Genomic DNA, 26,521 nt, shown 5'->3' with positions numbered 1-26,521 from the left:
AACACAGCTAAAAATATATATGCTTATATGAACCACCATGCTGTAGCTCCACAGTTAGGAGGCATTTTAAAGGGTCTGAAGCTCAACCTGACATGGCGTGGCCAGGACTTGGATCAGGACAAAATTCCCAAGATCAGATGAGGACAATTGAAATAACAGAGATGCATTTCTTTATGATGATGCCGATGATCTGGCTTAAGTCCAGCGGGTATAATCTGATTCGGCATTCACAAACTGACCGGTCAGTATCTGCAGGGAGGATTTATGACAACCAGTGCTGGTTTAGGAATGCTGTATATGTACATATTTGGTTTCGGGAGTTTATCAGAAAAGGGTCACCAGATACCTTAGATAGATTTCATGAGATCTTGGGTGTAACTCAGCATCTTGAGAAACTGAGTACATGAAATGATTTCACATCGCCTAAAACCTCTGACAGTCTGGATATTTTGGGATGCTGATTTTTTCCCAACTAACATTCAACCATCCTTTTACTCTTATAATTACGATCCAACTATTAGTTATACCACACACTTTCAATGATTTATGGGACGAAGAATGATATGTTCAAATAATTCAAAACAGATGACAAAGAAAATCCTGATGTTGAGTTAATTCTGCTAACAGATAAAACCATCGCAGTAGATTATTATTTACTTTTCAGGGCTTTGCTTCCTCTTCACAGTGCCTTTAGTACAGTGGTACAGCTTACAGACTCCAACAACCCTGAACAAGTCAGTATATGTTAGAACTGTCGGTGACTGAGACATTTCATTACTGGCAGGTAAACAATGATCAATGGTTAATCTTCCTTGGTCAAATGCACTGAAACCTTTTCAAAGACCTGACTTGAACAGGCGCAGCTCAGTAAATTTAATCATCAGCTAAAAAATCCAGATTGAAATGTTTTAGATTCCTTAGAGAGTGAAACATGGCAGGCAGTTTAATCTGATGTAAGTGTTTCCTAGAAAATTAAGATTATTACAAATTAAAAAATAAATTCAGACATGTGAGCCTAATAAAAACTATGTCCACGTACTGTACAGCCTGCACATACATGGTCAGACCTTCTTTTACATGAATAACTGCCCCAATAAGGACATGGAGGCCATTAGTCTGGCTCTGTCGAGGTGCTAAGGAAGCTCGGGTTGCTTTGATAGCAGGGGTGGAGGTATCAGGATGGGGATAGGGACAATTCCTAATAGATTAGCAAATGTCAAAACTCGATTATCTGGATGTTAATTTATGACCTGGTTTTGAAGAACACGAAATGTTGGACAAACTAACACTATTTTCCATAAAGCCACCTGGATAAGGACAGCACCCTCGGCACTAAAGGGAATCCAGAACCACACCATATGTAGGTTATGTAAAACACAACAAGCATGAGGAGCCATATTACACGGTTCCACCCTGACAGGAAGAAAAATGGTTGTATGATTAACCATCGAGCAAATCTGGTCCAAGAAGCCCCCTTACTCAAAAAAGGTGACGCAGATTACAAAGTTTATGCCACTTTTACAACAAAGGATTTACAACTGCCTTTTGTAGGATTTCTTCTCAAAGATATTTAACAGTTTCTAGTTACAGCTGAAGTGAGAGATGTTCGACTCATATTTAATTGTGAATAAGGTCAGCTGTTTGTTCAGAATGTGCAGAGGTCCGCATTACCATTACCAGAGCTAATGGTATAGCCTTGTTACGCATTTTGTACTTTTAATATTATAGTACTTTTTTTCTTCCCTTTTTGGTGAACAGAAGAGGTGGGGGGTATGGTAGTGAGGGTGATGAGAGGAGCATTACATCCTTTTTGTGTCAATAATTGATTTTAATCACATTGTAATCTTCTGAATTGTAAACAAATCAAATTGTGAAGTGCTTAAAGATCCCCATTGGTATTTATTGGCCCTTAGATCGTGTCCATTGTTGGCTCTGGCTGCACTTAATTACCTCTTGACAATACTCCATAGATTTTCTATCAGGTTTAGGTCAGGCCAGTCAGCTAGCCAATCAAACACAGGGATATAATAGCCAACAAAGCAGGTATTGGTACCTTTGGCAGTGTGAGTAGGTGCCAAGTTCTGCTGGAAAATAACATCAGCATCTCCATAAAGCTTCTCAGCAGAGGGAAACATCAAGCTCTCTAAAGGTTCCTGGTAGATGCCTGTGCTGAGGAAGATGCAGCACAATTTTACCAACATCTGCAAGTAGTAAAACCATAACTATGTTTAGGAACAGATCATTTTAACATAAGAGCATTATTTCAGAAACAAACTCAAAGTTGATCCAGGCGATTTCTGCATTTAAATAGGAAATAATTAACTCACTGTTCTCATTACTTTACTATTTTAACTCAAGAACAATGAAACAGTGTAAGAGGCAAGGCTGTAGCTGATTAATTTATAGAAAACCAAAAACCATTTCTCAATAAGATTTTTAAAGGTCATCATATGACAACAGCAGATTGGTTGTGGAATGACCTCAGACTCTGTGGATTGTTTGACCGCTTCACATTGTTACTGCAAACGACACTGAGGATGACTTTGTCAGCATGTGAACCACAGATATAACAGGCTGCAGAATAAATGAATCTGATCACATGACAGAGAGATGGGACAGGTGCATGCAGAGGCGTCATGCCCAGAATATAAAGCCAGGCATTAGGTACTGCGCAGATGATACCCCACCTCTTAGCCAGATGTATTTACTGCTGCAGGATCTTGCTAATAAGCTGCAGGCGTCACGTGGAGAAAATGACACGAGTCACTAATATATGACAAGTCAATTCTCATCTGGTAAAAGTCACACCATTAGAAGAGATGCAGCTTGATTTACAGGAGATATTTAGAAGCAATTTAAACATTTAGGTCAAATAAGACAGAAAACCAACATTAAAATAAAATACAGCAAAATAAAGAAATACAGGACAGGGTTCCTTGTTTTAAATCAAACAATGGATATGGTGATATGAGAAAAGAAAATATGGATTTTATGATGAGCAGCAAATGTGACTGGTTATTAAAAATGCAATATTCAATAAATAGGTTTGAGAATAAGCTAATATCAGACATGTCCAAGTGTACAAAATGATGTTCATCAAAATCTTTCAATTTATAAGCGCAGAAAATGTATATGAACTAAATTTGCACATCTGTAACCATTCACCTGCTGGAATTATCAAGCTGTCCAGATGTCAGTGGGAAGGATATTGGTAAATAATTCATGAGAAAACACCAGCAGCTCCTCAGAGTCAATCCTGGGAGCTCATTCTGTAAAGAAAATGCTTCCTCTGTATGTCACCCACTAGAGGGGGTTAAGCACATCTTTAATGTTTGTTAGTCCAAGACTGACTAGCTGAACAGAGAGGACAGATTGTTAGTAAGATGCAGCTGCTGCTTCTTTTTATTTTCCATCTCTAGATGATTTTCACTGACTAATGTTCATGTCACTAGCTGCTATCTTTTAAAATTACTCAACAAGGAGATAACTGTACTTTTTATATAAAACATGTTGCTGTGACCTCAAACTTTCCAACAAATTGCAATTAGGCATTACATTATGACCACACCCCTCCTGGTGGTCCATGGATTGGACCCAATTGCAAAGCAGATCCCACAGATGCTCAATAAGATTGAGACCTGGAGAATTTAGAGTCAACAGCTGAAAATCTTTATGGTTCCAAAACCATTTCTCAGTCATTTTTGCTTGGGTTCCAGGTGGATTATCCTGCTGAAAGCGTCCAAAGCTATCAGGAAATATAGTTTTTACAATGACTGATCTACAGCTTTGCAACCCCATACTTAAACTGTGATGCACTGTTTGTGGGTAATACAAATAATAGGAACTTTGATATAATCTATGCCAAAAAAATCAATTTTGTGAAGATTATCATTTGTGTCAAAATCAATAAAGGCAGAGACATTTTCATGAGGACAAGTTGGCACACAACTTCACATAGTAGCAACACAGACACACAAATACCAACCCTTTCCCTTCCTTTACAGTGGTTCACCTGAACACCCAGAGCTGAGAATCAATTTATAACAGAGAAGTGGTATACATGCCGGATGGCATAAGATGACACCATGTGTTTAAATATTAGCAACTTGCTGCAAGCCACATTAAAGCACTCCTTTCCTCAGTGGGTTCTGAACCGAAACATGTCTGACGGTAGACAACTTCATCAGGTATGAGATGATCAGAACTAGAGATCAGAGACTAGAACATTCAAAATGTTGTGGAGGAATACATTTCTATGGAGCAGACCGCGGTGTAGACTGTAAACCACACCAGGGTCTGAACTAGCAGTTTTCCTATTACTAGTTCAACTGTAAATTGCCCTTAGGTGTGAATGAGTGTGTGCATGGTTGTTTGCCCTGTATGTCTCTGTGTTGCCCTGCGATGGATTGGCGACCTGTACACCGCCTCCCACCCATAGACTGCTGGAGATAGGCACCAGCTCCCCTGTGACCCACTATGGAACAAGCGGTATAGAAGATAGATGAATGAATGAATGAATATTACAAGGTCAGTCAAAGCTTATGATACAGGCAAGTCTTTACTTCAGTGGTAAAGCAGGGTTTGGGGGGGTAATATGTTCCACAGCCTGCGTCAGCAGGAACACACTGAGTCATAGTGAACCCAGGTTGAAGCAGTGTTGTGACGACAGCAACAACCTGTCTCTTATTTGTGATTCTAACAACAGGACAAAGCGTTGTGAAAATACAGACGGACGTACCCATAAATCTCTACAATAAAGGCGTCTTTTTACAATGCATGAAAAAAGTATTCTAACCCCTAAACTTTTACAGTTGGAACATTACATCCGCAACCTCAAATTTATTAGGATTTAATGTGATAAGCCAGCATAAAGTAGAAGTAATAAAAATATGATATTCTAAATGATTTTTTATGAATTTCTTTTTACAAAGAATAAAAGGTAGAAAACCAACTAATACAAACACAGAGACTAAAAACATATGTACAGTCTGGTAGAAGAGCGTGTAGGAAAGAGAAAAACAATCATTTCAAACTTTGCTTACACAACAGATAGAGAAACAAGAAGAAGAAAAAAAGCACAGTAGTATTCATACAATCACCTTAATACAAAACCTAAATTATACATAGTTAAAGTTCATTATAATCCTGTGTATGAAAATAATTAATCAATTTCTTCCAGTGGTTTAAAATCTGTCTATACATAAATTAATTTAAAACGTTTCCTTCTACATATCATTGATTTCTTTTATGACTCCATTAAATTCCTGTTGGAGGATCCAGATGGCTTTTAACAGACAAATCTGAAAAATGTTTTGGATATTCTTCTTAGCAAAACAGCTCAGGTTCAGTCAGGTAGGATGAAGAGTGTCTGTCTACACTCAGTGATGCTTTTGATTAAAAAGAAAGGTGAATCTATGAACGTGTTAATTTGTAATGCCGAAGTATAGCTATAGCTGTTAGAAACATTTTCAAATGACAGAAAATAATCTGTACTTGGTCTCTCCACCGTCTTGCGACTACTTTGAGATGAAACAGCAGATGCATGTTGTTGTTTTCATTCAATGTTGCTTACAGAGATAACTTGTCTCTCATAGACTTGGCATGACTGATACAGACAAAGCAAACACGCAACTAAATAAGCTGTTTTGTTTGACACTGCTGTTCTCTAACTGCCAGGTTTTCTTAGGTTTGTAGAGTAGAAAGAAAAACAACTTCTAAACAGACAAACTGTAGTTCATTTTTGGGGGGATTTCATTTGCACAAATACGTCTCAGCAGTTATCTGGTGTGCTTTCTTTTGAGATTTGCTATGACAGAGACAACGCTATGTGACTGAGGGCAGTCAGGAGACTATTTAAAAGGTTTTTTATAGTTAATGTTTGGTTTTTATAAAGACAATAACATTTGTATTTAAAGCGTGTGAGACAATGTAGAGAAAATAGTGTTTTATAATGAGACAACATTAGGTTATTGGTAATGCTTTTCAGATTGTATCAGGCTGATTAAGTCGCAGACTGAGTGTGGCTGTTAAGGTCTGGTCCAAAAGAACACGAAGGTTTCTTGCATGCTCTGTGGTCTTTAATCTCATTGAGTCTAGCTGAGGGCTGATCTCCTACCCTGCAGTTTTTGGACCAAAAACTGTATCCAAGTTTCTGCATTAAGTTGGAGAAAATTCTGACCCATCCACTCATCATCCAACACCAACTCAGACTTATGGATGGAGGTCATGTGAAGGTACAAGAAAAAAGCTAATGTCTGTCAGAGCACACATATGGTCAGAGATGATGTAGCCCTCCATCATCTGAGTTAGAAAGTGGTATGAGAATGGAACCTTGAGGAACCTCTACATGTGAGCTTCATTCGCTGTAATCTGTAACTGCCACGTGACGGAGTAGTCCTGCTCTGCCAAAGATCTGAGCCAATCCAGTGCAGCATCAGACAATCCCAGCTACTTGTTCAGTTTATCAGTGAGCATTGTTGTCATCATGGCCCATCGTGCATTACACATGCTGGGGAACTGCACACGTTGACCACCTGAATCTGCTCACCTTCACTTTTTAACTGACCATCTGGTACTCTGGAAACTGCCTGTATTGGTGTTGGGTTTTGATAATATGGTTAACATTACATGCAAATAGACAATCACTTGTACAAGATCTATGCCATATGCAGGATATTTTAGATTGAAAGGAAATATTTTTCAATACAAGAAACAAAAGGAACTATATTATAGTTCCTCTTGGCAGAACAAGGTGACGGGATGACGAGCTGGCGATTCTTTCTTTCTTTCCTCTATCATGTATGTATTTAATTACCAAGCTCAGTCTTATAGATCCAGAAGGATAATTTCACCTCTGACAGCCAAGCTGGGTCAGAACCTTTTAATGGGTGGTGACTGGACTTAGTAATAGCCTGAATATGGTGAAACTTATGTCCAAGACATCTACACTTTAGTAAAGAGGATTCAGTTGCTCATTTCCTAAGGACTCTGTGTTCAGCATAAACTGTCTAGGTCCTACACTTGTGTGCTTCATAAAATAAGTTTGTCAATTGTAAATCAATTCAATCCCATTTATTTCACCACCTTTAAACAATTTATTAATATTTTATCCCTCACCCTAAATGGTCTTATTTAATTCTCACTGCCACCATCGCACCACTAATGCCCTCTAGACATACCAGTTCCTTGTGTATTAAATCGTTCACATAGTCCTCAATAATCTGTCTTTGGATCAAATTACATCCAAATCACAACATTCCTTTTGGGCATGCTTTGACTGGTCTAGGTTCTAGGTGTTTGTGAGTTTTTGTACATGTTCAATCTGATGGAAAACATTCGGCCAATTTATTGTTGTCCCAGGTATATAAAACATCTCTCATTGTGCATACTAAGAAAAGTTAAAACATTTATAAGGGTCTGCATAGAAAATCTCATGCAGTGCATAACAGTTATAGCCTTAGGCCGTGTTGTTTATCTGTATTTCAGGATGCGAGATAAATGAAAGACAATGTAGGAATAGGTATAACCCCAGACATGCAGCAGAACTAAACTGAAACCGTTTACCTTGTGCAGTGGCCAAATCTCCTGATAAGTTTATACACTACAATCAAGCTGCAAGCCATGATGCCTGCCAGGGATTACCAAGGGATTACAATATATTCTCCCCAATGGGATTCCATCACATGGTGGATCAGAGTCCTGTGACAGGGGACCATTGTAGAGTTCTCCCTAAGAGCCACAAATGTTACTGTGACAGATGTGACAGAGAGCTCAGCCCTGTCTGAAAGCTCAACACAAACTGCTACAATAGGTTACGACATGAACCTCACACACACTGCAAGCTTTTCTATAGTATTTAAATGGTTAAAGAGCAAATCAAAAAAGCAGGTAAAACCAGATGGTCATCTTGTACTGATTTAAGTCCAAACAGAAGAAGAAAAGTGTTCTAAAAAGCTGATAAAATGCCATCATAACAGAAGACATTGCGATAAATCAGGATATTGAACAGCATGCATAAGAACCGTTCTGTAATTAAGCCTGGAACCGCTGAAAAATGAAGTAACAGCATCAAAAGTAATGTCACGAGACAAAAATTATAAATCCTCTTGTTCTCCATTTGTTGCATTAAACACTGGACACCATCTGTTGGGTTGGCATGCTGAATACAACAACAGCAGGGTGGCAGCTGCCGGCCTGAGACTCCACAGCCTGGCCATAGCCCTCTCCTGTATGTGAATGTAGTCTAAAAGTATCACTCTAGACCCTTGTTAATGGATGTTTTAGCCAGGTTTCTACAACAATGTCCAAAATTAAAGCCAAAATGTCCCTTGCCAAAACAAAAGGCAGTATGTTTGTTGTTTTTTCCTTTGTGTGAAGGCATTCAGTTGTTAAGTGATCTAAACTGTTAACCTTCTGTTGATCCCCCTCCCTCTACTAAATCCTTTCTACAGGCAGTAGGTGACTGAGATGGGCCTTCGTCTGGGCTGTTGGAGTGACTCCCTGTGGTGGCCACCACCGCTGCCGCTGTTGCTGCTGCTGCTGTTCTGCATAATCCCCTCCTGTTCGGGTCGGCCATTTGGGTTTCCCGTGCCCTCCGTAAACGTAGCAGTGGTATTCAGTGGCCCGGCCTACCAGACGGAGATAAAGGGGCGTTTGAGCCGGGAAAACTTCATGGACCTGCCTCTGGAAGTGAACCCCATCACTGTGCTAGTCAACAACACCAACCCACGAGCTCTGCTCACCCGGATCTGTGACACCTTGTCAACTAACCGGGTCCATGGTGTGGTATTTGAGGACAATGTTGGCTCCGAGGCTGTGGCACAAATTCTGGATTTCATCTCCACACAGACAGCCGTGCCAATCGTGGGCATCAGTGGAGGCTCTGCAGTGGTCCTGCCATACAAGGTCAGTTGGGGGCAAAGTTAATGAAGGGACTGGATCAATAAGGACCTGTTTGATGTTTACACTGTAAATTGCAGATCTACTCAAAAGGAGAACTATTATTTATGGGAACATTATATTTAGAACTTGTTGATCAGATCCAGTCTGTTGTAACATATTAATCGATCACTTTAAATAAAAGTGTACTGCCCAGTCGCGGCACTGGTGCAGTGGTAGAGCACATGTATAAAGAGCCTTCGGCCCTTGATGTGGCTTTCCCCTGGTTCAAGTCCGAGTCACGGTGAGCTGTGCTACATGTTGGCCCCCCCCTCTCGTCACCCCATTTCCTGTGCCTACCCTCAAAGAAAAATGACAAAATAAAGGCCACCAGTCCTGCAAAACAAATCTTAAAAAGAAAAAAAATTATTCTTCCACCTACGTTATTGTAATTATGCTCCCCATACAAAAAATAAACACCATTTAAGTCACATTTTGTTCTAAACTAAATTAAAAAAGATCAAATATCAGTCTGCAGATGAATGCATTATTGGAAATCAAGAAATGAAAACAACAAACTTAAATCCGTTAAATTGAATCTAGTGTTTTACTGTATGATCCCTCAGCACTTTGGCATGTTATGAGAAGTGAGCCGTGGTAGAGACTTCAAGAGATGCTTGCGACACATGTGAGTGTTTAAACTTTGTTGGGGTTGAAGCTAGGAGGTTTAGCAGCAAACATCCCCCAAGACGACACAAATACTCTCCACAAAGGGATCAGCCGCTGGATAGACCGTGATCCTTTCAAAATGGCTGTCTCCTGGTGACATTTTACCTGTTTCCTGCTACAGATACCATTACAGAAAAATGTGGTGCAAAGGGAAATGCTTTTACAAACTGATGATCGTAAAAGATTTAGGGCAGAGTGTGTCATGCTGTTTGAGTATAGGGTAGGGAGATATATCAATATTGAGAAAAAAAGAATCCACATTTATGCCCGGTAAGGTATACAAATGACTCCATCTCTGTGATCGCTATAAACTTCCAATGAAATCTTTAGCCTTCTGCATATAATTAACTGGAAGTTTAGTCTTCCCTAATGCTGCTGAACGCATGAAAAAACATCTGAATGAAGGTGTTTAAAACTGAGCTTTTTCTCTTCAGCTCCCCGGCATCAAATTTTCTTTGGTTTTTAGTAAGGTAAGGTAAGGTAAGGTAAGTTTATTTATTTAGTGCTTTTCAGTAACAAGACACTCAAAGCGCTGTACATACAATTACAATACAATCACAAAGAACACAGAAAAACAAATCAAATGCTAAGAAATCTAAACATTTATGAATCCTTCTGAGAAATCTAAAAATCTCTGGTCAATATTACAATGATACAGATAACATTAATAATCCTTTGGGTTTTACTGGTAAGAGCTGGTTCTAAACCAATCTTTTTAAAGAGGTAATTATATCATTAAGTCCTCTATGTAGGGGAAAGCATCTTGTGCTAAGAAGTCTCATCATTCCACTGAATTCTAACTAGTGAAGCTGAGTCACTGGTACAAAACAGCTTTAATCCACATTTTCAGGTGCTAATAATATATTGATATAATATAATAATAATAATATATTATAGTAACAGTTTTTCTGATAATCTTGAGGTGAAAACAAGTTTGAAAACTCGGTGGGGTGTTGGAGGCTGCATGACTGAAACATACTGGGACATCAAGGCACCAAACAGAGCAGCTGAGCTGATGAACATGGAGCAGAGTTGCTCTTTAGTTGTATAAAGACACATTAATGGACAACTGGGTCCAGTGACGAACTTTGTCATTGTTTATCCTGTCCATAAAAAGGTGAGGAATTAGTAGAGATGCACAATAACTGTTTTTTAAACCAATACCGATAACTGATCTTTCTCCTTCCAAAAGCCGATTGACAATAATAAATCGATAACATACCTGGAGATAAGACCAGTAAGCAAGAGTGGAAAAATCATGAAATCGATATGCAAATAATTACCAAAAACAGTTGACTCAATGAATTAATATAATGTTAGAAATGAAAAACTATTAGCAAGCCAACATTTACTAAAATAAATAAGAACAAAACCATCTCTCAAATGAACATCTATTTAAATAAGGCGCATTACATATTAACATAAAAAACATGAAGACCTCTAGAACTGATTAAATACAAAGTAAAAAGGGCACTCCATAATTTAGATTCCAAGTACATTCATTTAATTATATTATTAATATATACTTTTAAACAATTATTCAAACTGAAAAATTACATTCCTCACAAATATTGAAACTAAAATAATTTACCAATGACAACTTTGGACCTGTCTTTGTAAAAACAAACTGAAAAAGTGTGTACTTGTACTCGTCGTCTTCCGCTTCTTCCCGGACCGGGTTGCCCGGGCAGCAGACTCACCAGAGACACCCAGACGTCCCACTCCCCGGACACCTCCTCCATCTCCTCTGGGGCAAGGCATTCCCAGGCCAGCCGAGAGACATAGTCCCTCCAGCGTGTCCTGGGCCGTCCCCTAGGCCTCCTACCGGTGGGACGTGCCTGGAACACCTCCCAAGGGAGGCATCCAGGAGGCATCCGGTATAGATGCCCGACCCACCTCAACTGGCTCCTCTCGATGTGGAGGAGCAGCGGCTCTACTTGTATCTCTTTCTTTCGGTCATGACCCAAAGTTCATGGCCATAGGTGAGGGTAGGAACGTAGACCGACCGGTAAATCGAGAGCTTAGTTTTTCGGCTCGGCTCTCTCTTCAACACAAGAAACCGGCACAGCGTTCCCATTACTGCGGCAGCCGCACCGATCAGTCAAACAGGTCCAACTTAGTGCCGGCAATGCACCTCTCCATGGCAACACTGAACTCCTCCCAGGCCCAAGTTTTTGCCTCTGCTACAGCCCGGGCAGCGGCACGCTTGGCGTCACGTTACCCATCAGCCGCTTCAGAAGTCCCGCAAGCCAACCACACCAATAGGACTCCTCCCTCAGCATGAAAGCATCCCTTACTGCCAGTGTCCACCACCGGGTTTGGGGATTGCCGCTGCAACAGGCATCGCAGACCTAACGGCTGCAGCTACGGGCAGCAGCATCGACAATAGATGCAGAGAACATGGTCCACTCGGAGTTTATGTCTCCAATCTCCCCTGGAATCTGGTCAAAGCTCTCCCGGAGGTGGGAGTTGAATACATCCCTGGCCGAGGGCTCCACCAGACGTTCCCAGCAGACCCTCACTATACGCTTGAGCCTGTCAAGTCTGTCTGGCTTTCTCCTCTTCCAGCGGATCCAACTCACCACCAGGTGGTGATCAGCGGACAGCTCAGCCCCTCTCTTCACCTGAGTGTCCAAAACATGCGGGCGAAGGTCAGAAGACACGACAACGAAGTAGATCATCAACCTCCAATGAACACCCTTATGCTTGAACATGGTGTTCATAATGGACAATCCGTGACAATCCGTGACTAGCAAAACGCCACTCAGATTCAGATCGGGAAGGCCATTCCTCCCACCTCTCCAGGTGTCACTGTCATTTCCCGCATGGGCGTTGAGGTCTCCCACCAGAATAACGGAGTCCCTGGGAGGGGCACTATGCAGCACCCTCGACAGGGACGCCAAGCCGGCCAGGTACTCCACACTACCGCTCGGCCTGTAGGCCGAAACGACAGTCAGAGACCTGTTCCCCACCCAAAGGCGCAGGGATGTGACCCTCTCATCCACTGGGGTAAACCCCAACACAAGACAGCTGAGCTGAGGGGCAACAAGATAGCCCACACCAGCTCGCCGACTCGCATTGCGGGCCACTCGACAGTAGAAGAGAGTTCAGCCTCTCTCGAAGAGCTGGGTTCCAGAGCCCACGATGTGCATGGAGGTAAGGCGACTATTTCTAGTCAATATCTCTCACCCCCTCGTACAAGCTCAGGTTCCACCAACCACAGTGAGGTGACATTCCACTTCCCTAGAGCCAGCATAAGCATTCGGAGATCGGGCTATTGAGGTCTCCACCTTCGTCCGCTCCTCAATCCTCCTTCCACCGGCCTCTCATGGTTCCCCCTGCAGGTGGTGGGCCCACTCGGGAATGGCCTCGCGTCTCTCGTTCAGGCTTGGCCCAGCCGGGTCCTGTGAGGAGCAACCCTGCCACCAGGCACTTCCACCGGTGTAGCATCTTGTTGAATCAATGTCCCTGTGTGTAAGTCGGCTAGCTCCTGGGAATGCAACACTGCCCTATATAGTTTAATGTCTGTACCCAACCACTGCACAATTAGACTCATCATGCTTACAGGGCTGACATCACATGTCCATATATCGATGGTGAAACCTCATCATTTACGTTGCTGTCAATCAATGTGAATGTATTTGGCAATCACATTATACTTAGCTGGAAGACACACATCAGGTTGGTAGCGGGGGCTCTGCAAGGTAAACCGCGGCTCCAGGTAGGTAATGAGCCTAGAAAATTCTCTTTCTTCAACAATGGTGAAGGGTTGGTCATCAAGGACCATCATTTCCATAATTAAATCTTTAATCACTTCTGCCCTTGTGTCACTTTCGGCAAATGTTCTTGATTTATCAAAAAGCCTCAACATTTAAGTCCCGATGGCTTCTTGAAGGATGGCTGGTTTGCTAACGTCTTCAGTGTCTTTAGCCGCGCAGGCGTCTTCATATGTTTATAATACTCTGTCAAATTGATGGTTGTTTGAGGTGACTGATCAAGTTCGACGTGTTAAGGATCGTGCTTTGTTTCCCTCCTCGTAAAATGTTCTTTAAACATTTGTTACACAAGGCCACCGCATTATGTTCCAAACTACAGCTACCATGTTTTTTATTTACAAATATAAGATGTGCTCTCATTCAAGTGGTGTCAAAGTACCTGGTCCCAGTTTGGGAGTTATTCTTCCGACCTTATGTTTATATTTCTACAGTTTATACGCAGTTTGGTAAATATATATATATTTTTTGTCCAACATTTTGCCAAATTGGGGGGGGGAGCTGCTCCTCCTCCTCCTCCCCGACCCATTTTCTCTACCTCACCATCTTTCTCGCTTCTTATTATAGACTGGATGGGTTGGAGTCATGTGGCTACAGACTGTACACGTAGCACAGCGTCTTAAAAGGACATGAGTATAGCCTACCTATACATGGCTAAAACAGAAAAATAGTACTTCATTTTTTTAAAACACCGAAAATACCGACATGGCCAATATGACGTCCGTCACTGTCGTAAATTTAGGTGTCGGTAAATTTTCGGTTTATCACCCGCAATAGTTTTCAACCAAAAACACCAGAGGGGAAAAAATTCTTGCTCCAACATATTACAAGTCAGTTCAAAGGGCTGCTCCCCTGGTCCCTAAACATTGGGTCTGATGTCTCTCATATTCTGTTTAGTTGTTTTTTACTGTTTTGTGGTTGATAATTTTGTGCTCTGCTCAGTTGTCTGTAGACTCACTCTCTGTGGTCAGATTATTGATTACAGGGATAGGTATTTTTCAAGATTTTGCTTATTGGTTGTTTTTTTGCAAGTTTTTTCTTCAAGGCTAATTTGTTGTTTATAAAATGGAGCAGCCAAACTGCAGGATAAGCTCTGCTTTGGAGTTATGCTGGTAAAACATCATTTCTACTTTTGGATTATGTAGCAGGATAGCTTTAAGAGTTGTTTTCATCCTGCTGTTTTTGAAGAAGGGTCAAAGTCTGAGTCATGGTTCACCACTGCATTACAGGGTTGAATAATAATACACTGGTTAGGAACCTACTTTAAAAGATTGTGTGTAAAGATAAAGGACAAATATATAAAAATATGACGTTCATAAAAAAAGACCCTGATGTAATTCGGAGACACTTTACTGTTCACATACATATCTTAACAGAAGACGTCCCCTTTATGAGGTGCTGGTTGCTTCATCACTTTATAAATTTGGGAAAAAAAGTATACTGGTACCGAACAAAGCGATGAAGAGATGCAGATCTATTTCAAAAGCCATCTGAAAGTGATTTAATCTAATACAACATGGAAAACCAGCACCAAAACCATTAATCCACTAGAGACTAAGGGTATTGTTGATATTTTTACATACCTTCATTCATTTGTCTTTTTTTAACCAATATTTATACAGGATAGAACTCATTGAGTGTTTACAATAATAAATGATCACAAACACATTATTAAGATCAAAAGCAGGAGCCTACAGCCATGTTCTCAATAATTTTGACCTGCATGTTAAATTCTCCCAGAGAAATCAGATTTGAAAGTTTTAGTTTCTTTTGGAGAAGATTCCACAATAACAGCAAAGAGTAAGAGAAGGCTGTCTTCCCTAATTCTCTACAGACTGAAGGACACAAAGAGTAATGATATCCTGGGATCAGATGTTGTAACTGGCGTGTTTGGGTGACATAAAAGAAGATAAATATGAAGGAAACAAGCCAAGAATTGATTTATACATAAAATGATACCAATAGAAATCTCGGCGTATGGAAAGAGACGGCCATTTAAATACAGAATACATAATGCAATGGGTGAGATGTTTATATCCAGTAATAAGCCTTAGCGCTCTGTGATGAGCAGACACTAATAACTGAAGAGAATGTCCAGAGGCATTAATATATACAATGTCCCCATAGTTTAAAAGAGGCAGGAAGGTGGCAGCAACAAGTGTTTTCCTTGCATTAAAAGAAAAACACGACCTGGGGAGTGTTTCTAAAGAACAAACCTAATTTCTAAAGCACTTCTTTTTAGTCATAGTACGCATGTGTTATATATCCAAATTTACACTCTAAGCTTTATTGTAATGGAAGTTATTCTTCAGGTAAGTGCAAAAGATATAAAATGATGTGGCCCAAATACTGAATATTGTGTTTTATGAAATATTGCATGTTTACTCATACTCGTTGTCTTCCGCTTTATCCGGGACCGGGTCGCAGGGGCAGCAGACTCAACAGACTCAGCAGAGATGCCCAGACGTCCCTCTCCCCAGACACCTCCTCCAATTTCTCCGGGGGGAGTCCATGGCGTTCCCATGCCAGCCGAGAGACATGGTCCCTCCAGCGTGTCCTGGGCCGTCCCCTGGGCCTCCTCCCGGTGGGACGTGCCTGGAACACCTCCCGAAGAAGGCGTCCAGGAGGCATCCAGTATAGATGACCAAGCCACCTCAACTGGCTCCTCTCGATGTGGAGGAGCAGCGGCTCTACTCCGAGCCCCTCCCGGATGGCCGAGCTCCTCACCCTATCTCTAAGGGAGTGCCTGGCCGCTTGTATACGGGATCTCATTCTTTCGGTTATGACCCAAAGTTCATGGCCATAGGTGAGGGTAGGAACGTAGACTGACCGGTAAATCGAGAGCTTTGCTTTTCGGCTCAGCTCTCTCTTCACCACAACGGACCTTTCTCCAGGTCCACAAAACAAATGTGGACCGGTTGGGCAAACTCCCATGAACCCTCGAGTACCCTGTAGAAGGTATAGAGCTGGTCCAGTGTTCCACGGCCGGGAAGAAAACCACACTGCTCCTCCTGAAGCTGAGGTTGGACAATTGGCCAGACTCTCCTCTCCAATACCCTAGCGTAGGCCTTACCAAGGAGGCTGAGGAGTGTGATCCCCTGTAGTTGGAACACCCTCCGGTCACCCTTCTTATGAAGGGGGACCACCACCCCAGTATGCCGGTCCAGAGGCACTGTCCCCGACCGCCACGCAATGTTCAAGAGGCGTGTCAACCATAACAGCCCTACAACATCCAGAGACATGAGGTACTCAGGGCGGATCTTATCCACCCCCGAAGCCCTGCCACCACAGAGCTTTTTAACCACCTCTGTCCGCCATCTTAACATGGTGGAGGGGTTTGAGTGCCCGAATGTTCCTAGAGGGAACCATGAGGGACTGGTGCAAAGAGGATTGGGCGGCAGACAAAGGTGGAGACCTCAGCGGGTTGTAATCCACACCCATTTAAATCCTTATTTTTTCTGGTTTCTCCCCATAATCTGCCCTCCAGAGCACATGCCAGAGCAAGAGTTGAGAAAGAGAGAGAGAAGCTTGTTTTAAGCGGAGAGATATGTTGTCCTGTAAAAAGCATTCAGATGATTTTTGTAGTGAATCAGCACTACTTGGGAGGAGGGTTGCCTTAGGTCAACGAACTGTCAATGGTCAAGGTCAAGGGTTAAGGTGGAAGCACACTGCTCTCACAATGAACAATTTTTCAACATTCTTCAGTGAAAAAATATATAAGTAAGTTTTCTTTTTTCTTTTTTAGTCAAAGGTATATTTAGGTTCAACATAACATGATGACAAATTACCCTTTTTAATAAACCATCATAAAAAAATTTCAAAAATCATTTGCTTAAGGTAGAATAATTAGATTGTCATAAAGAGTGTGTAAAATGACCTTTTTACCCATTACTTGTTCAATTAGAAAGAAGTAAACACCAGTAAAATCTTAGACATTTCCACAATTCATGTTTTTAGATGTTTTCCCCGTCAGCTAAATCCATTTTAGCAGCAGACCTGCTGTGTGATCTAGCCGTCAGCATGGCTCTCTCAGGTAATGAAAGAGGTTTCACTCGTCAGTTAATGTCTCCTGCTGCTCATTTACACTGAAGATATTCTAACTAAAAGGCAGGTAGAGCAAATAAATCATAATCACTTACAGAATAAACACATGTAATAAGAAATAAGATGGTAAGTGTTGAAATAAATCACTGCTCTTTACTGTTAATTAGACAGTAAAAGGATTTGAAATTGCTAATATATGTTGTCTAGTGAAGCAATTAAGCTGCCTTTCAGAGACGTGTTGCATCTTTCATTAATGTGGACGATCCCTGTTGGAAACCGAACGTAATCTTCTGGTGGTTCGCAACAAATTCAGAGGTGCATAACGCCACCTACTGTACATCATTGTATAACTCCACCCACAATATTCTATGTTTTAGTTTGTATTTCATAAAAATAAGAACAATGCTTAATTTATAATACTTTTGATTCCTCCCTATCTCTCCTCTGTTCCTAATATTCCTTTTAGACTGAATTATCTCCCATTCTGGCACTACATTAACTGGCGGTGTTGAGTGTGACGGCGCATGCGCAACGCGAATCGACTAACTCTGTGCTCCATTAACCAGCCTGAGATCACGTGACACCAAGTTGCTGATGTAAATTCGTATTCTCAAAGAAAATAAATCGTATTCACAAACTTATAGCATATTGTATTCATAAAGAATAAACCACAACTGTAAACTTGAACTTTGTGTTTGTAATTTCTTGAAGCTGTAACATTTTATTTTGTATTCTTATAGAGAAAATATACAATACCTCTTTTGGATTTTACTTATGCACAGCTATTGACTAATATGCGCACATTTCCGTCTTTACATACACATTGTTTTCGACAGCGTTCTTACCCCATAACTTTTCACCTCTTCACTGCCTGTTTATTATATTGTCAACATATGCAACAAAACATTCTTGTAACAATGAGCCAAACGGAACCACAATTTCATTTCTACAACTACAATCTAAAACAGAAATGTTTAACATGAACTAGCAGCTCTTAGGGTTGTCAAAATTACTAATATTCCGATATAATCAATACTAAAAGAAGACATTCTTTAGAGATATTAATTTGTGTTAAAATTGATATAAACTTGCCTATTCATATTTGTCCAAACTGTCGGACTCTAACAGAGTAACAATCTAATAAGATAATGTTAGCCAGCCAAATCAACATTCAATCAAATAATGCACCTATCTCAAAATCCCGTTATAAATAGCAATAATACCATTATTCCAACTCAAAATAACACTCATACTTAGTCTATGTGTAGTTAGTGTGTAGTTAGTTTGGACATAGCTGAGGTTGTATGTTTGACCACTTCCATGTAGAGAAACTCTTTAAATTGTTTAAATTTCTTGGCTCCAGCCATGCACCTCTAAAATTATTTCCAATTCTTCTTGTTCCAACCTTGGGGGGTTGAGTTGACGAGCTTGATACTGGTCCCATTTGACCACAGAACGTTCTCTGAAACCGTCGCTGAATCATTGAGCTGTTATATATACCATCAATAGCTGAAGTCTGTAAGATTTCAGTCTATTACAACTTATCACGTTACCAGTGGTGTTCTTGGTGAATGTGATCCCAACTACATCCCCCTATGTATTTTTGGACTTTTCTTAAGTTCATTCTCACCCGATGAGGGAAGATCCTTCGTGGAGCTCCAAACAGAGTGACTGATAGTAATTTTAAAACCAGTTGTTGCCTTCTCACCAAGCTTTTTGCTGTAGTCCATTGCAGTACTGCCCTACCATCTTGTTCCTGACATTCTTGAACAGCTATCTGGAATTGCCCATTGTTGTGAAGAGACAGACTCCCACTGTACTCACAGACTCCCAATGTACTCACAGACTCCCACTCTACTTAGACTCCCACTCTACTTAGACTCCCACTCTACTTAGACTCCCACTCTACTTAGACTCCCACTCTACTTAGACTCCCACTCTACTTAGACTCCCACTCTACTTAGACTCCCACTCTACTTAGACTCCCACTCTACTTAGACTCCCACTCTACTTAGACTCCCACTCTACTTAGACTCCCACTCTACTTAGACTCCCACTCTACTTAGACTCCCACTCTACTTAGACTCCCACTCTACTTAGACTCCCACTCTACTTAGACTCCCACTCTACTTAGACTCCCACTGTACTCACAGACTCCCAATGTACTCACAGACTCCCAATGTACTCACAGACTCCCAATGTACTCACAGACTCCCACTGTACTCACAGACTCCCACTGTACTCACAGACTCCCACTGTACTCACAGACTCCCACTGTACTCACAGACTCCCACTGTACTCACAGACTCCCACTGTACTCACAGACTCCCACTGTACTCACAGACTCCCACTGTACTCACAGACTCCCACTATACTCACAGACTCCCAATGTACTCACAGACTCCCACTGTACTCACAGACTCCCAATGTACTCACAGGCTCCCACTCTACTCACAGACTCCCAATGTACTCACAGACTCCCACTCTACTCACAGACTCCCACTCTACTCACAGACTCCCACTCTACTCACAGACTCCCACTCTACTTAGACTCCCACTCTACTCACAGACTTGCACTCTACTCACAGACTCCCAATGTACTCACAGACTCCCAATGTACTAACAGACTCCCAATGTACTCACAGACTCCCAATGTACTAACAGACTCCCAATGTACTAACAGACTCCCAATGTACTCACAGACTCCCAATGTACTCACAGACTCCCAATGTACTCACAGACTCCCAATGTACTAACAGACTCCCACTCTACTCACAGACTCCCACTCTACTTAGACTCCCACTCTACTCACAGACTTGCACTCTACTCACAGACTCCCAATGTACTAACAGACTCCCACTGTACTCACAGACTCCCAATGTACTAACAGACTCAGTTACCCCAGAAGAGCGTCTGGAGAAGACTCGACATTTCATACATGCACTCTGGGTTTTTATTCTCTATAGATAAACTCTTGTAATGTAAATATTTTTCACAAGTTAAAATATTTACATTCTTAACAACCTAGGAGGAATGAAGAAGGTTCAGGTTCCACCGCAATTGAGAGGTGTACATGTTAAACAGCTTTTTATAACAGGAACAAAAAAAACAGATGTTTAGAATTACTGCAAATATTATACAATTGCAGCACGTTATAAGCATGAAGCATAAATATCTAAATGTAAAGAACTGCATTCAACATCAGAAGGTAGCTAATAGTCGTGGGTTTTAGCGTGCTTCACTAGAAATAAACTCCAGTGTACCTCTTCATCTTAATACATTTATCTGACAGCTTTTATCTATCAGTGTCTTCATAATCACAGGACCCTCGTTGATTGATTTATGTGACGCTCCGAGGAGCGGTTAAAGCAATGGAGCTCTTTTTTTTTCATGCATCACTAAAAGCAAGGTTTGATCCCTAAAAGTGATGGCTTGATATATCGGGCTAAATGGATTCATCTTCTTGGGCCATTTTATTTTGTTCTGTAGCAACATTAGATTATAGGTTGTTGGGCATAGTGAGTTAAACACTCAGACATTTAGCTTTTGCAGGTAAAGCTCATCAATGCTGGCAGCTGCATGTCAATTTAGGATGGATGAGAAAGCTTTCATTTTGTCAGAATCATAGTGAATGTTACAGGGCTAATGTGACTGGGAAGATCTTTGCCAATTTTAAGAACAAACACAAACATTTGGTGGGCTTCATAAGTAATTTACCAGTCAAAGGTGTAGTTATATATATCAACCTTCCTTGAATCATAAAATTGCTTATTATGACCTCCTCTTCAAAGCGCTCTTTTAGGTATCCGTTCTGTAGGCCGACAGATCCCATCCTGCGAACCAGAGTTTTAACAGAACAAAACTGTGATCGTCTCTCCAAGAACAAGAGCCTGAGGCGGTTCTCTAAACTAGAGCAGTTCTGTTTTTTATCTATCTGTCTTCTCTACTTTTTAAACACGTCTCACCACTGCCTCATCCTGCCTTTTAAATCTGACTGAACAGTTACAGCGCACCTTATCTCAACTAAAGGCAACACTGCTGCGAACACAGGAGAATGCACACGTATGTAGTCTAACTTCATTTTGAAGACATTTAAATGTGAAAGGATGGGATGTGATTAGGAGAAACCTGAGCAGAGGGTAACAGCATTTGCATGCTTCATTTTAGAGAGCATTGAAAAAGATGTTGCCTCTTTTTGGTTAAAGACACAAATACTAAAAATAAAATTCTCACTGTGAAGGTCGGTGCAGTTTTTTTTAGCATAGCAGCTTTCTGTCTGTGACTTTAACCAAAACAAGAACTTTTAAGAATATTTTAGGAACACAAACAGAATAAGCTGTTATTACAGTAGAGCTCCAAAACTGAGAAAATTAAAGTATCTATATGATTTCTAAACTCAGATTACATTAACTTTGTTTTAAAGTGATTATTAATTAGTGTAGAAAAAACCTACTCTTCTGTAAAATGACCTATTTATTCACCATGTAGGTAACGTTTTGTTAGAAATGCCGGGCGGGTTATGTGTCTGTCCGGGTCTGTCATCGTGCAGGACCTATGTGACGTCAGCAGCACAGGAAGCTGCTGCCAGGGCACTTCCTGCTGTGTGGCGGAGGCACACATATGTCACAACCAAGAGACATGACCAGAAGTCACTCTCTCCATAAGGGACAGGTGTGTGGTGTGACTGTGGGATTGGCTGTAGTTGAATCATGTGATCAAAGATCTCAAACACTGTTTTCAGTTCCAAATCTCTGCTGCTAATCATATATAAAAGCTAACATCAGGTTGAAATGCCTGTGTGTAACCAGACAGATGACGAATTGTTAAAGGGTTTAAAAGGTTAAAGACAACCATTTCTGTAACTGTAAACAGATATAAGCTCTGTACTTTTATAGTTAATCCCAGCCTTTTGAAGCCAAGCTCTTTATTCAGTGGGTATAATCTTCTTTGGGACTATGGATGATGACTGAGACCACAGGGGATATACATTGCCTCTGCTGTGAATACAGTGCAGGACCCATGACAATGAGTAATTTAATAAACTGGCTAAGATTTCAGTTTACTAATTCATGCATGAAGGTTTTGCAGCGAACACTTTCAGACTGGACGTCTTCCTCGGGAGGTGTTCCAGGCACATCCCACCAGGAGGAGGCCCAGGGGATGGCCCAGGGAATGCCTTGGACTCCCCCCCGGAAGAACTGGAGAAGGTGTCTGGGGGAGAGGGACGTGTGGGTGTCTCTGCTGAGTCTGCTGCCCCCGCGACCCGGTTCCGGATAAAGCGGAAGACGACGAGTATGAGCACTTTCAGACTGCAGGGCAAAGGCTTGCACTCTGCATCTTTTAGGAGTAAAAATGTCCCTGAAGAATTTTAAGACCAGTTTACATACTTTCTAGCTTGAGACCAAAACCTTCAGTTATGATCTGAATTATTAATTTTACCGACTATACAGCACTAGCAAGAAATTGCTGCTTCACAGAATTATTCAATTTGTCAATCAGACTTAAAAAACTGGAAATAATGTAATTTATTTTTCAATCTCTACAACTCGTACTGTGAAATTTAAGTTCAGTTCCTTCTGAGGTTAGAAAGTTTAAATCTGTTGCACTTTATCCAGCACCATGGTATAAGATAGTCAAGAGTTGGAGAAATTGACAGCAAAACTTCTGAATGCAAACACAGAAGAAAATTATTTTTTTTCCAGAAGATAAAGTTCATTAATGTCCTGAACCTGAATATTCATGGACCAGCCTGCTGCAAGCCTGGCATGAAGCTGGCTTTGTTCAGTCATCATCTTCCAAATGTGTTGCTGCTCTACGTGTGCTACTTGCTACGTTACAACATGAGGAAAATGTTTTTATGAGCATCAACCCCCAAACAAAGTGTTGTTTATTTGATTTGTAATGGAGAATAATAGTTTCCACATCCAGATAACCAAGATTAATTTCAGTTTGAATGTCTTGCATTTGTATTCAGAGGATCTACTGTATGTTATTTTCAACAGCAGGTTTTTTTTTTTTTACTGTTTCTTATCCAATACTGTCATCTATTCAACTCTAACATCTGTTTTCACATCACAGCAACATTCCTGATTGAGAATTAAATTTCAGGTTTCTGTAAATGATTCCTGGTATCATTTGATTCTCTACAAGTGCAAACCGTGGACATTGCTCTGCACACTGACAAGACAGTCGTGACTTGAGGCTTTGAGCTGCAGTGGTGCCGGCGGTAATGCCCCAGGCTCGTTTGGACTGAGCCGCCTGTCTGCTCTCTGCTAATTGAGCTGTTCAGGTCTGAGGAGCTAAAAGTAGTTTGTTTTCCATGTGCAAGGAAGCATGAAGAAATCACTGAGGAAAACAAAACCACACTATAAAGTATGTAAACAGACATCTTCATGAACACTATCTGACAGCCTAGCACCTGCCAGTGAACCAAGTGGTGCTGCAGATGAAGAAACGGGCTGTTTGAGGCAACACCACTGACAGATCTGCAGCAGGACCGTGAAGAGAGGAGGAGAAGATTGCTCACGCTGTACAAAGCTCCTCTGTGACTGACCTGCATGAAATCTCTGCACCAAACGTAAATGTTCGCTGCCAGCCAGCCTCCAGTGCACACTAATCCATCTTTGTTCAGAGCACGTTCACCAAGCAGAACCAATTCGCCAAAGATGCTGATAACTGAATGTCCTATAGGCAAATACATAGAGTCCTGACATTTTAAGGAAAATATATGAGCCTTGGGTTAATTTAATGAAATGAAAAATGAAAAAGAATAGCTGCCAAAACTGTTTTAATCCTCATTTTGCTTTTATTAGGGAAGTAGGTTTGTGTAAGTTCTTTATTAAAGAAAACGCATTGTGCATGAAAGGTGCATTTGTTCCCAACTGTTTAGGGACAGGTTAGAGGAAATAGAGACAAGTGAAGGTATGAGAAAACAAAGCTTTCATGGATAAGAGCAGGGCACAGTCAGAGGCACATAGGCAGTGGATTTAGCCACGATGTCTGAAACAGTGAGATTCTAATACATCACGAGGCAGATTAATGCCTCTCCAGGACAACAGGGAGTTAGAAAGAATACGATCACAGGCTGGCGAGAAGTCTCAGGACACCTGACCCCTCCATTTTCTGAGCTCCGAGGGCTTGGTGCTGTGGACAGGGTTCTCCCCAGAGTGGGAAATGGGTCAGCAGGGGGCTATCAGCAGGGTTTTGACACCAACATCAAAACCTCATTTTCTGAGGCAAAAAGATAGTTTGGTTTGAATTTTAACTCTGAAACTGACATCAATTTACTGATAAAACATAAATGGATCAATCTGAATGATGACTGTTCGAACCACAGAAAGAGACTCATAAAATGGATTAAAGAGAGAAGAAATCCCAAAACATCTTGAGCTGAAATCTTTATGTCTCATCTCTACTTCATTTGATAAAGCATGAACAGAACAACAGCACTCATTCATCTACCAAGGTGAAAACATTTTCAGAACACAGATGAAACAACATGAGCTGGTCAGTTTGATTGTGTTTCTCCTTTGCATTTTAAATATGGGTACAGTTTGTTTGCACAGCAAAAATTAGTCATGTAGTTTTAAGCAGCGACTGATTCTGCAGCTCCTGAAAGAGAGAAAGAAAGCCTACCTGCTGTTCAAGAAGCTCTACAAAGCCTATTGGTTGGACAACACACAGCATAATGTGTGATCTGTCTAGGTATAAATCATGTGTGTAGTGTTGTACACCTATAGGTCCTCCAGATGTTTTATTCCACAGTATTTCTGTAGCTTCTTGAAAACAACAAAATGATTTGCAACAGCTAAAGTAAAGAAAATGATGCCATGTTTTTCTCCTTTACCTCAAGGGTGAGGGTTCCAACTTCCTCCAGCTGGGGTCCTCCATTGAGCAGCAGATCAACGGCATGTTCAAGGTGATGGAGGAGTACAACTGGGACAGCTTTGTGGTCATGACGAGCTTGTACCCGGGTTATGAAGCCTACGTGGATTATATCAAGTCCTTTACGGACACCAGCTACTTTATGTGGGACCTGCAGGACGTGTTGTCCTTCGACATGTCAGCCGACACCATGAACGACATACGAGCACGGAGGCTGCTGCAACAGATCGATGCCCAGGTCCTGCTAGTCTACTGCTCCCATGAAGAGGCACAGTACCTTTTTTCATTAGCAACTGAGGTTGGCCTTACAGGACCAGGCTACATCTGGATTATCCCCAGCATGGCTGTGGGAAACCCAGACATCCTGCCACCGGACAGCTTCCCTGTGGGGTTGATCAGCATCATCACAGACCGTTGGAGGATGAGTCTGAGGAAGAGAGTGCGAGATGGGGTGGCCATTGTGGTGAAAGGTGTCCAGAGCTTTAGGAAACAAAGAGGCTTCATTCCTGAGGGTCACAGTGACTGTCAAAACCCGGTCAAACAATCCGCCACAAACGACAGTCTGTTCAGGTAAGAGACCGTGTTAAACATTTCATTCTCATATCATCATTAAAGGAGGACACTTTTCAAAGCATAATGTTTAAATGCTGTGTTAAGATTTATATACAGTCCAGAGCTTTAACACATTTACATAAAAAGTGTAAATAACTAGTGAGGAAAAAGCCCCACTTGTGTATAACAAGAAATGTGGAGTATTTCTTTAGGTGTGATGCTTGATGGCTGTACTTTTTAAATACATATAAAACTAAAATGATAAAAGTTTCCTTCTGGCTGAACACAAGAGGCCTCTGAAACCAGGTCTCATTACAGACTCTGCATTCCCTGATCTTTATAGGTTAAACGAAAATATCATGTACATTTTTGGTGTAATTTACAGTGTTTGGCTTGCTGACTAGCAGGGTCTCCACAAGTTGCAAGAGTCTATGATCTTTCTAAGATCATCACTAATTACATTTAAAATTTGAAATGCATAATATAATGTCAGGTAATTACATTAATTACTAACATCATCCCAAGACATTAAAAAGTACATCTCTGATAGCTTCAGCAGGTTAACTTAAATTGATCTCTGGCTGTGAAGTGAGCTTTTAAACACAGGTTGCTTGACTTTTTATGGCATATAAGAAATTTCTTTGTTTTCAAGCTTAACCTCA

At 41.1% G+C, this 26,521-nt stretch overlaps 1 protein-coding gene and 1 long non-coding RNA gene across 28 annotated transcripts in view; one reads left to right on the top strand and one right to left on the bottom strand.

Annotated features, from left to right (window-relative positions):
- Positions 1 to 26,521, bottom strand: part of LOC124864918 — a 273,328-nt gene that overhangs the window by 179,586 nt on the left and 67,221 nt on the right. Inside the window, exon 6 of one of the 27 annotated variants that reach the window (XR_007037402.1) lies at positions 2,054 to 2,201. The exons of 23 other annotated variants lie outside the window; for them this stretch is intronic. This is a non-coding gene — a long non-coding RNA (uncharacterized LOC124864918). Of the gene's footprint in view, positions 1 to 1,825; positions 2,202 to 25,603; positions 25,735 to 25,850; positions 25,870 to 26,521 lie in introns of those variants that run through there. 3 more of the 27 variants (XR_007037398.1, XR_007037382.1, XR_007037406.1) reach the window with 3 other exon arrangements.
- The window catches only part of LOC124864913 (glutamate receptor ionotropic, NMDA 2C-like), a 103,125-nt gene that overhangs the window by 19,939 nt on the left and 56,665 nt on the right, over positions 1 to 26,521 (top strand). The window contains exons 2-3 of the mRNA XM_047359864.1: positions 8,451 to 8,904; positions 25,276 to 25,877. Of these exons, the coding sequence (XP_047215820.1) occupies positions 8,467 to 8,904; positions 25,276 to 25,877 (1,040 nt within the window). The 5' untranslated portion in view covers positions 8,451 to 8,466. The remainder of the gene's footprint in view (positions 1 to 8,450; positions 8,905 to 25,275; positions 25,878 to 26,521) is intronic.

This window comes from Girardinichthys multiradiatus, chromosome Y (genome assembly GCF_021462225.1).
Source record: "Girardinichthys multiradiatus isolate DD_20200921_A chromosome Y, DD_fGirMul_XY1, whole genome shotgun sequence".
NCBI lineage: Eukaryota > Metazoa > Chordata > Actinopteri > Cyprinodontiformes > Goodeidae > Girardinichthys > Girardinichthys multiradiatus.
The sequence above is the reverse complement of the archived record's forward strand: the minus strand, read 5'-3'. Positions and strand labels throughout refer to the sequence as shown.